The sequence below is a fragment of the Centruroides sculpturatus genome, unplaced genomic scaffold (genome assembly GCF_000671375.1).
Source record: "Centruroides sculpturatus isolate CEXI.00-Female unplaced genomic scaffold, Cexi_2.0 scaffold475, whole genome shotgun sequence".
Lineage (NCBI taxonomy): Eukaryota > Metazoa > Arthropoda > Arachnida > Scorpiones > Buthidae > Centruroides > Centruroides sculpturatus.
The window spans coordinates 294,178-306,378 of NW_019384712.1; the positions used below are offsets into that span (position 1 = coordinate 294,178).

Below are 12,201 nucleotides of genomic sequence, written 5' to 3' on the forward strand. Positions count from 1 at the left end.
GAAGATAATGCAGAAAAATACTCAGAGGATAAGGATAACTTGCCAAAAATAAAACGCTCTCGGTTAATAGTGCTTTTAGTGATGACAAAGAAAACATTGTTTAATTTATATTAATATGTATCACTTAAGAAAATTTTAATAAAGATATTTATCTTAATTACGAAAATATAGTAGCATGTTTTTTAATTTTTGGAATCTAACCCTCCTTTTCGTACTAGTTCTTTGTTTTGCATAACATGGATTCGCATAACATGGCAATTTTTTGGAACGTAACTACCGTGTTATACGGGGGTTACCTGTAATTTTTATTGTAAACTCTCTCTCATATAAATGATAAGATATAGTTAGAGATAATGTCTTTATCTTCTTATATGTAGTTAGATTTATTTCATTAATGTTTATTTGTTATTGTTAATTCATCTATTTTTTTTTTTTTTTGACATCCTATCGACTTACCTTGCATCTCCTCACTCGCCAAATTTGAAGCCCTCCTTTATTAGAGTAGAGATATCTTATAATTTTTTAAACACATGATAGGGTGCAAATTCTATCCCTATCAGATGTCAGTCCTGATGTTGACTGAGATTTTACGATCTTTGATTTCAACATAGAATTAAGCCATCCTAAGAGTCAGTGAGCAGTTATTACTGAACCATAGCTGAATAAGTGGTGTATATATATAGATATCCTATACCCCCAATTCCTCATAGATTTCTGATTTTAAAGTTTGCCATCTAGAAGTTGTATTTGGTGAAAAAAATTGAACTGTTACAGCTTTCAGAATATGTTATCAAACATATGTTTCAATTGTCAATAAAAAGAGAAATTTTGTTTTGGCAATTGTATGAGCAGTTAGAACAAAGTTTTGATGTTGTCTGTGCTTTCTTATTTGTTGCATATTGTGTAGGCAATGTTTAAGCATCACAGACACAATGAGGATTTTCCAATGAATAACCATGGAAGTTTTTCATTATGTCTCATATTTGCTTCCAAAGGAAGAGTTATACATTTTTTTTTTTTTTTACATCTATGACACAAATCACTTAAACACTATTGTTTTCCTTTTAAAAATCAATTTTTTAAAAAAATATTTCCTCAAAAATTGATGAAACTTCATGGGTTAATTCTACAGAAATAACCACTGTTTTTTTGCCTGGACCGCATTTAATCAGAGACAAAAGCTTATCTTCATATTCTTTATTTACTTATTTACTATGCATTTCGGGTGCGATATTTTTGTGTAACTTGCACCCCTCTTCAGGTTTTTTGCATTTCTATAGATTGGTAAATTCAATTATTACATTTGTTATTATGGTAAATTACAACAATAGTTATTTGGATATATTTATACAATAGTTAACTAACCTGTTTTAAGTTTAGACCTACATCTGCCCAGTGTTGATGTTGTGTCCCCTAAGGCATTTTTAGACCATTTTCCCCTCTTTTTATTTTCTTTCCCTTTAGCTCCTCCCATTTCCTCCCACACATTGTCTGTTTTGTTTGCTTTGAAAACATTGGTTATAGTTATGTGCAAATTCTGGTAACATTTTTTAAAATTTATGTGGCCATCTACTGCTTGGTTTGAGTCTAGTATGTCTCAATTGTTGCCTGATTTTGTTTAGCTTTTTATGTAAACAAGAATATCTATTGTACATTTGTGTGCAATATCTATTATACATACACTGTATGTACAATAGATATTGCACACTTTTGGCATTTGGAAACTTACATTTACTTTCTTTTTTGTTCTGTCTGATTCTGTTGTTTGTTGCTTTCAAAAATGCTCTTTGGTTTTCAGATATGTAGAGAGAATGTTCAATGGAATTTCTGATATTTCTGGTATGTTTTTGCTCTCCTCTGTAATATTTACAACAGACATCTTTTCTGCTATTGTCAAAATTTAGTTTTTTTGTTTGCCATTTTAATCTACTTTGAAATGAAATGGGCAATATATTGATTAATGGCCACTATCGGTGATAAAAATGTTGACATAAAATTCAAAAGTTTAACAATGTTTAAATGCACATTTGAACGTCATCAAATCAATTCTTGGTGCTTTAAAATTGCAATTTCAAAATGCAACAAATGCATCTTTGATTTGGTGTCTTACTAAGTTATTCACCAATCAAATTTATGAGTTTGTCTACATCCTCCCCTTTGGAACTAAACATCTGGAACAGTCCTTTGAACTTGTGATAATATTGTCTATTCCCTTAAAATGCAAAAAAAAACAAAACAGCAAATGAAGACTTTGGATTTTTAATTTCAAGTTAGCAAAATGTATGATCTAAAAACTATTATGATTTGTTGAAACTCTGAGTGCAGCGAGTCTACGAGATTTAAGTCTGGACAGAAATAAAATTTGATTTAAGGAAGTTCAACTCATCAAGATTTATTGTACATATTGTTTTTGTTAAATCTAAAATATTAATAATTATTAAAATATTGATATTTATGCTTGCTTCAGTAAGTATCTTTTATTTTTAGATATGGTCCAATTACGAAGAACCAAAAGAACAGGAGATCATTGATGACGTGGTTGAAAGAAAAGTCACGTATAAACCTGTGGTTGTGACGGAAGTGAATACCGATTGTACGTTTTATGCACAGAAATTTGAAGATGGTGAGTCTATTGAAACAAAATGATTAAAATCATTTGTGACTTTTAATATCTGTTTCTTAATATGCCTAGTTTAGCCCACTCCTTAGTGATTGTTTTAATATGCATTAGATAATGCATGCATTTTCGTGTTTAAAATTACCCTTTTTTTATAAATATATAATTTTTCAATACGTAGCAAGTGCAGAATTTTGTGGAATGTACTTCATTAAAATAAATTTGAGGATTATTCGGAAAGTAAGTTATGTTTTTATGTGGTGAGTGAAATAGGGACATAACAGAATCTTGTTTACACCTGAGGAGTGTAGCATGACTGTCCACATCCAGCAGTAGTGAAATTTGTGTTGCAGATCTCCCACACTGTTTTTTGTGAAGTGATCACCAAAACATTATACTCCTGGAAGTTGTGTGTTCAGTCAGTGCCTAAATTGCTTTCTGAAGAACATGAGAAACAATGGATGGGGAAGGTAGGCATTAACCTTCCTTGACAGTTATGTCAAAGGTGATGTTTTTCTGGATCGAATCAGTATGGGTGGTGAGAATTTGGTCTCATACATAATGTAGAATGGTCATACTTGGCAAAAAACTATCAATAAACTTTGTCTGTCAGGAAAGTCATGGTATGGGCAGCAGAATTTTGTGAGGACTTATATGAAAGCTTGTTAAATTTTACAAGAGTCTTGGTGTGGCTAGAAACTATGTTAAAATATAATCATAGGTCACAGTTTTTAGTTATATAAAATGGAACGTACTTAACTGTGCTGATGTTTTTGAATAGCCCTGGTACCTATTTAAATAAATCTTTAGTGTGGATGCACTCATTTGTAGGAATCCCCTATTGCATAACTTTGATAAGTAGATAGAGTAAGAACTAAACTGTGCCTAAGTATTTGGCATAATTAGATAGTAAAAAAGATTTTCGTTTTAACAATGATGACAATACAACATATTAATAATAAAGCATTGTAATTGATATTACTATTTAAATTCCTTGTAAATTCTTCCCGAGTATTTAATAATAAACCTTATTTTATAATGAAGATATATGTCACTGCAAATGTTTAGTGTGGTGTTTTAATCCAGAATTCATAAATACTGAAGCTAGGTTGAAATTTTGTAATATCTCAGTGAATTTGCAATAATTTTACCTATTTACTCAAATACATAGCAATTCATTTTAAATTTTAAACAGGAAAACAGCTTGAAGAGATGTCGGAAAAATTACAGCAAGATATGGCTAATAATCCACCTCTTCCTGGTGCTTACACTCCCAAGAAGGGTGACATGTGCGCGGCAAACTATGTAGATAACCAGTGGTATCGGGCCAGGGTTGATAAAGTGAATGGAAATATGGTCCATGTCACTTATATTGACTATGGAAATGTAAGTTTTATTTTATTATTCGAAATGTAACCCCTATCATGATTTTTAAGCAGATGTTTAGTTTCTTGTATAAAATATATATATAACTTGTTCATTCTTTTCATGAAAATTTTAGGTTGGATTATAATTAATAGGGTTAATTCAATGATTTTATAGAAAGAAGTAACAGATACTACAAAGCTCGCATCGCTTCCATCAACTTTCCATGGGTATCCACCGGCAGCGACCCACTACGGTTTAGCGTGTGTGAAATTACCGAAAGATGTAAGTTTGCTTTTAAGCCAGAATAAGAATAATTATTTTTTAAATGTATAATAATAATAAGTTACATGCATTTGATTTACTCAATATTTTTTCACAGGTCGAAATTGCTGAGGAAGCAAGACTCGCTCTCATACAGGACACGGAAAACAACAGGATGCTCTTACTGAACGTTGAGTACCGACATCTGGGACTTGATTATGTCACGTTACTAACGTCCAAAGAGGAGGAGGACATTGCCAAAAATTTAATTGCAGAGGGATTATTATTAACAGACGAAAGAAGGGAGAAAAGATTACAGAAACTGATAGCTGACTACAAAGCGGCAGAACAGACAGCACGTCGAAAAAGAGTAAGTGAATAATTATTTGGTTGTTATAAAAGAGTGGGTTAAGTTCCAAGAAAAAAAAATTTCACAAAAAAAAAATAATATATTATTTTATAGAAAACATGTTCAAATCAATAACATTTCAAAAAAATTAATTTCTGTGCCTGTCAAACATTTTCACTGATTTTTATGGTTTAAATGGTGCTGAATCTGAATCTGGCAAAAGAGTTGGCCTAACACCCACTGCTTTTGAGAGAAATGAAGTTTATCAAGGAAAACATTTTCTGTTCAAAGGATCATATTTATTAGCTATATACATTGCTAATTGACTAATTAGATATAAATTAATTTATGTTAATTATCCCTTTTTCATATTTGTATACATTTAAAAACTGAAACACCTAATGATGTGTTCTCATTTTTTTATTCTTCTTCCAAAGTTTCTTGTTGTAGAGTGCAGTAGTAATCTACTAATGTTTTCTCATTCCATCTTCCTCTATACTGCTTTTCTGTTTGAGAAAGAGTCTGATGGAATTTTTCTCCATGTTCATACAAAATAGCTTCTAGATTGGCAAGAAAAAATCTACCGTGTTTCCCCAAAAATAAGACATTTGCAGAAAATAAGACCTAGCACAGATTTTGCTGAATTGCAAAATATAAGACCTCCCCCCGAAGTAAGACCTAGCGAAGATTTTTTTAGTTGTAACAGTCATCGACAGATGGTTGAAAGTGGCCGTTGGTTTTTTGAAAGTACAGCCACTGATTGGTCAGCAGACAATTAGGCCACACGGCATGATTTACATGAGACTATGGCTTGGGAATCACAGATTTGCATAACGTTACGGCTGGTAATGGCTAATTAGTCGGCCGGGAATCACGCCACATGACATTTGCATAGTGCTACGGTTCAGTAAGCACTAATTGGTCATCGAGTCCGATGTTGACGCTGTAAAAAGACGACAGTTCGACTCACGGATATACGTCACTCTCGTCTAAGTTCGACTTGGGAATTTTTTTGTTCAATAATAAATGTGAATTCTTCTTCCTGGAAAAATAAGACATTCCCTGAAAATAAGACCTAGTGCATTTTTCAGAGCAAAAATTAATATAAGACACTGTCTTATTTTCGGGGAAACACGGTATATGGCAGTGCAGGAAATGCATCTCGAGTGACATGTTGCAACTCAGTGTTTGGTAGGACATTAACAACTTCTCTACTATTTCCTCACAGTCGTTAGCTCGTACATTCTCCAAAAACATTCTTGTCCATGTTTTTGAATGTGTCCCATGCTGTCCTTTCCACTGGGTTAAGTTTTTCATCCTTTGAAAGATGTCTTACTTGGGGACCAACAAAAATTACTTTTACTTTCGCATAGCTGAGATGAGAAAACTTTTGTCTCAAGTACACAAAGGTTTCTGCTTCTCTTTCACAAAGTTTTTCATCAAACTGAGTTTGATATGAAGAAAAGATAAGAGGATTTTTAAGTTTCTTCACTAGAGCAATAAAAGCAATATTCTTTTGACTTTGTATGTTTGCTGCACAACAGGGCCACGCTTTTACCATGTAATGACAGGTTCTTGTTCGACTGTCCCATTCACATAAAAAAAACAGTAGAATTTAGTCTATTCCTTGAAAACCTGTTAGCATTGCAACAACTTTGAAGTCAGCATGCGCATACACACACATATTCCACTTACACTCGCATTTTATCTTGTTCAGCACTATCTTTATGTTGTTGCAAGTTTCTTTTATGTGAACAGCACAAGTGACTGGAACAGACAGATGTTTTTTTGCCACTGTGCAGCAATACTCTTTTAAGACTGAATTTTGTTAATTCAATAACGAGTCTTCACTCTGCAGAATCCTGTTGCAGCTAAGCTCCTCCAACAAATGTGGTATATTGTTGCAAAGAGATTGTCCTTCATTGAAAAATTTCACATTTTCCAATTCCTTTTTTTCTGTGATGGGACACTTCACCTTTCTCCAAAAGTTTTTACTGCTGGAGATTTGATGCAAGTAGTTGAGTCTTTATTTTTTAAGGATTTAAATCATGAATATCAGATCATTCAACTGAGCTGTGGCTCTTCTGTGGGACTCCATGATGGGTATTCACCACAACTTGATTGTCATTTTGGTGAGATGTCTTCAGGATCAGATTCCTCTTCTGAATCTTCTGTGAAATTCAGAGGTTGGGATCGTTTTGTCGTGAGGCACTGGCCAAAGTGCTGTGGACAGTTGGAATATTGTATCTTGCTTTTTGATTTTGCTGTAAAGCTTTTGATGTCTGTCATGCAAAAGTAACAATTGTCAACTTGATTTGTCATTTTTGCCATACCAGAACAACAACAAAAGGCATTGATTTGTGTGTGTACTTTAACTATCCATTCAGTATTCATGCGCATGAATTACAGCATATTTTAGGAGCCTGGGTTTTGCTATGACTTTACATCCAAAATAATAATGGTATGTTTTCTTCACCAGAGGCATTGGTAATTTTCATTGCACTCAGTTCAGTTGTCAGTTCACAAATGTAGCAGAAACAGTCTGGTGGATTGTTGCACAGGAGTGATATGCCGAGTCTGAGTAGGGGAGAGAGTTCAAGTCCAAGATTGAATTTGTTGGGTTTCTGCATGATTTTATATAGGTAACCATATAATACACCTAAGAATCTTGCCACTAACCATAATATACACCTATATGTTAATATATGAAGTCTCTCATAATGGACATATTAAAAAGCTTTTGCGATTTCAGCTTTAAGATTATACATACAAAAATATCTCAATTTGAATTAGACTAATTACATTAATTAATATTTGTCAATAATTAACCCGTTACGTACGAAGACATTTTTGATATTAATGTAATTAAACATAAAAAATACTTAACTGAAAAAAAACGAAAGAAATGTGTTAATTTTGAAGAAAAAGCTTCAAATTTTATTTTCCTTTGTCTCCTCTTTCTATGAAATTAGACACTGATGAGTCATTACTGATGTTTACACAGCTGGATGACTTTGAACACAGCTGGAGTCGGATTTCCCGGGACATTCTCAGAAGTCTTGGGAGGCGATGGGTTTATAGTAGGGTGAATACTAGCTGGCCGTATATTTTTAAATATTTTTAAAAAATTAAAATTTTTATTTCGATTTCCGACCCCCAACTTAATTAAACTTATATATAATAAAATCTATTAATTAAAAGAATTAAAAAACTATCGGAGGTCATTTTTGACATCAGAAACTAGCTTTAAATAACTTTACCAAAGTCAAATCCGTGCACTACAACTTTAGAACGATGAATGAAATTTGATATCAAACTCCCATTAAAAAACTATTAAAAAGCAATTAGCGTGAAGCGTGCGTCATTAAAGGTAAATTAAAATCGCGATACAATTTTTTCACGCGGGAAAAAATTTTGAAAAATTTGGAGACCTAAAAAACATTCCAAAAATTTAAAAAATTTTTTTCAAGGCCTTAAGGACCGCGTTTTATGTAACGTTATGTAACTTGCCCGAGATATCTCGGGTTATGGGCTTAAGGGGACTTTTATTAAAATTAATTTAATTAAGTATGGGCTTTAATAATAATTTATTAAAGTTTATAGCAAGTGGCAAGATGGAAATTATTAAACTGCATTAATATTTGCTTTTGTTTCAGGAATGTAAGAACTTAATTAATATGTAAATATCTCTTACAACTAAAGGCTGTTATACACGTTACGGAAATCCTCAAATGATGTACTTAACAGACGAAAAAAAATCGGATATAACTGGCTGGATCGAACATAGTAATTTACAAAAGTTATTAAAATATTTCCAAATGTATAAAGAATTATTTTTATTTAAAGGTGGATAGATAGAAAAAAAAATCACGGTTAATCCTCAAAGGATTTCCGTAACGTGTATAACAGCCTTAAGTATGTCATAAGAGTAATTGTTTAGGAGAGTTCGGGAATTTTTACATACCTGTTGGAAATTTAACGTATCGTTGTTTCTTATTTTCAGGTGAATCTGTGGCAGTACGGAGACTTTGACGACGATGATGCCATCGAATTTGGCTACAATCCATAATCCGATCGTCCTCCGTCTGCGTCGGAATGGAGGGCAGCCCTTCGTTCACGTACAGTTACCAAATATATATATTATATTATATATACAGTCTTCATATTATATGGATGTTAATATTTTTCTGTAAGACTTTTGAAAGTTATCTTTTTTTGTTTTGTTTTGTTTTTAGAGAAAATTTACAGCATTGTTAATGAAAAATTTACAAAATTTCGCGTCACGCTCAAAGAGATGCGTGCAGTTACTTTGCGAGGCCCAGAGCCCATCTCCCCACCTCCGTGTCGAAGCGTGCTGCCCCGGACGAGCCAATGTGGTTTTATCGGTGAAGGAAGTAAAATTAAAAATGAAAAAAGTGTTTTCCGATGTGCCAGTTTTGACGGTGGCAATGGGTACATACGTAAAATATGGTTTATTGCACATTAAAAAAAAAACAAAGCATCTTCCAAGTATTGATAAACTTCCAATGGAACTCTTCCATGTAAATTTTGATACCCGTATGATTTTATGACAAAATGTCTTTAAAAAGAAAAAAAAATACAGTTGAGAAATTTATATACACCGTACAAATGTATATTTTGCCACTTGTACCTAACATGCTGAAGAAAACTGGTAATATATGCAAAATTTGTTCAAAATAAATGTATATTACTGTAGGTAAGCTGTCTTTTTCTGTCTGTGACATGCAGTTTATGTTATTTATCTACACATTGTGTGATATGGTAACTAATGAGTAAATTCTAAATGAAAGTCGTGCGTACTTTATCTGCTTTTACTGTAGAATGGCAATAATTTTTACGACGGATTTACAAGTAATCTTCTGAATTTACAGCTGGATGTCCAGATGGTCGAGTGGATAAAACCACCGAACACGTAATCTTTCGTAGGTTCGAACCTTGCCAGTGGGCTGGCCACATGGATTATTCCAGGTTTTCTTCACGTTAGTTACACCTAAGAAGGGGCCAGTTTCCCATAAAAGTCCTCCTGGAAGGCATTCCCCTCGGTAGATTGCCCATACATCCCGGTTGTAAACGAATAAAACCTAAATGTAGACCAGAGGTTGCCAAAGTGGTCGATATCGACTTATTGGGGGTCGATTATCAAGCTTAATAAGCTAAGGATCAAGCTTATCTGTCTCACTGATTGTCAGTTACAAAAATTATTAACAAATATACAATATATGAAAAAAATGCAAAATTAAAAAATGTATTAAAATAGTAAGTACTTTGTTTTGCTTGTAACTCAAACTTTTTGGTGGGGGTCTATATGAGGTTTCAAAAACTTGTAGGAGGTCGACGATGAAAAAAGTTTGGCGACCCTTGAACTAAACCCAGATTGTCTAGTTGTTAAGGTGACAACCTACCGCTTTGGGGAACCCGGAATCGCAGCTAAGCTGGTAAATATTGCTCTGGGGAACCTGGAATTGAATCCGGATGGGTCAGGAAAACCCTAGAGATTTTTCGGGGTGTGGTCAGTCTGGATATGTTGGATCCCATCCTTCACCACCCAGCAGTCCCATTGTGAGCCTGGCCAAACCCACAATTGGTTTGCTCGGGAGAGGCCATCTTAGTTACCACAGCGTGGAGTTAACAAAAAAAAAAAAAATGCAACCGTGCGTAATTTAAATATTAGTAACGTTTGTATCGATCTGTTCAGATAGGGGATTCGACCCATGGCAGTAAGTAAAATTCCTCATTGTGCTTTGAGTGGGCATAAAATGTAAGGTGTGCCTGTTAAGAACAGGCAGATCTTACTCGTTTCTATTCCCTATTTTTGTATTGTATAAAATAAATCCAGAAAAGAGTTGTGTAACTTTCCCCGGCAAAAAAAAAAAATTAAATGTGTATGGCGCCATCTGTTACGAGATTTTAGCTTTTTCTGTAGTTACTATAATATGGCAAAAGGCCTAATTTTGAGGGTAGAGACGAACTTTAAAAAAAAAAAAGTTTAAATGATGGTAATGAGTAAAATCTGCATTAAGTCCGACTCCCATTTGAGATGTAACCCCTCGACATTTAATCACTAAAATTTAATAGCATCAGTGTCCTTGATACTCGCCCTAAAAATATAAATTTGACGCACGGGAGTTACTGAGCTTCAAAGTGTTAATTAATTAAATTGAGATACTAAATAAGGGGGCGACGAAATTTTCCTCCGCCCGGCAGTTGACACCCACGCTACGCTACTGCCCCGAATCCAAAAAAACGTAAAAATCTTGGAGAGGATCATTTTTGACCGATCGCCATACTTTGCTGGCTATTATATTAAAATATTGTATAATATTAACAAAGAAGAGAAGAAATTAAATTTACAAGTATATAAAATGAACCTCACGGCTTCAGTGTCTAAGGCTGTCTACCCTACTTCACGTTTGGGACACCTTTTATGGTTCTGAATGACGTCATACCATACGCCATCAATTTTCATCCCATTATTTAGGTTGATATAATTTTGATAATAGCTATGTGTTCTTTAAACCTTATATACGTTATTTTTTTTTTTAAATTTACAATTTGTAGCCTGAAGAAGGATTGGAAAATTACCAATCCGAAATGCATTCTTAAGTAGGCGAAATAAAGTGAACTGTTATAATCTTGGTCCCTGTTAATTGCGGATAATTAACTGATTCCGTCTTGTAGCCACTAAGATAGCTTTTTTTTTTTTTTCTTTTTAGTAACCCACTGTGGATTTGATCGGATCCATAATGAGACGCGACATATCCGGATGGACCTGTTCGGATTCCCCCAGAACAGTACTCTGTCACCTTCACTGTTCGGCCATCTTGTCAAAATGTATTATTACTATAAATTATTATTCTAACAAAAGCTGCAGAAAGAAGTAAATAATATTTTGGATTATTTCGTTGATTTTCTTTTTACAGTAATTAAAGAATAATGCGATTTAATTAAAACAGGATCTATTTTGTAATTAGGTACAATAAGGTGAACATTCATCTATCACCCAGAGACCCAGCTACTGCCTACATAATACTGATTATCCATATGTCATCATTACTTGCCACTTGTCTATTTCAGCTTTGAACTTATGATAATCCCACCATGGAAGAATATGGAAACATGCGTCAAGATAGTGAACTGCTTTTGAAAATCATGGGCAAATGATTCACCGCTCGCACTTCAAACTGTTCACCGAGGAAGGAAATTGGGCAAAGGAGTTAAGAGTTAACCAATCATTGTTGTCAGATGATGAAAAGATGGGAAAACAACCGTAGAAAACGATCGTCATCGAATATCTCTTCGCAGGAGCCAAAACATTCGATAATGGGTGCTTGAAATGTACAAACTGAGAAGCGATCTGAGTCCTTTGCAGTTCAATGGTTGAAGGAATTTCTTTCTTCAAAGAAATGTTGCGAATGAAAAAATATTTTAGATGTAAACGTTTTTGTAGGTAAATTCGATGGAAATACTCAAAACAAAAGACGAAGAAATGGGAGGCAACGTTGGAGTATGGGTTAGAGTAGGCTTACATGATTTATATAATGCATTTGTTTAGTTTGAGCATTCCTTTCGTGTCAATGTTGTTTTC

At 33.7% G+C, this 12,201-nt stretch overlaps 1 protein-coding gene across 2 annotated transcripts in view; it reads left to right on the forward strand.

Annotated features, from left to right (window-relative positions):
• LOC111627852 (staphylococcal nuclease domain-containing protein 1-like) overlaps window positions 1-9,311 on the forward strand; it is a 31,324-nt gene extending 22,013 nt beyond the window's left edge. Inside the window, exons 14-19 of one of the 2 annotated variants that reach the window (XM_023371513.1) lie at window positions 2,488-2,623; window positions 3,813-4,003; window positions 4,160-4,267; window positions 4,365-4,616; window positions 8,599-8,713; window positions 8,831-9,311. In XM_023371513.1, the coding sequence (XP_023227281.1) occupies window positions 2,488-2,623; window positions 3,813-4,003; window positions 4,160-4,267; window positions 4,365-4,616; window positions 8,599-8,664 (753 nt within the window). In that variant the 3' untranslated portion in view covers window positions 8,665-8,713; window positions 8,831-9,311. Of the gene's footprint in view, window positions 1-2,487; window positions 2,624-3,812; window positions 4,004-4,159; window positions 4,268-4,364; window positions 4,617-8,598 lie in introns of both variants that reach the window. The other variant, XM_023371512.1, reaches the window with a different exon arrangement.
• The last annotated feature ends 2,890 nt before the right edge of the window (window positions 9,312-12,201 follow it).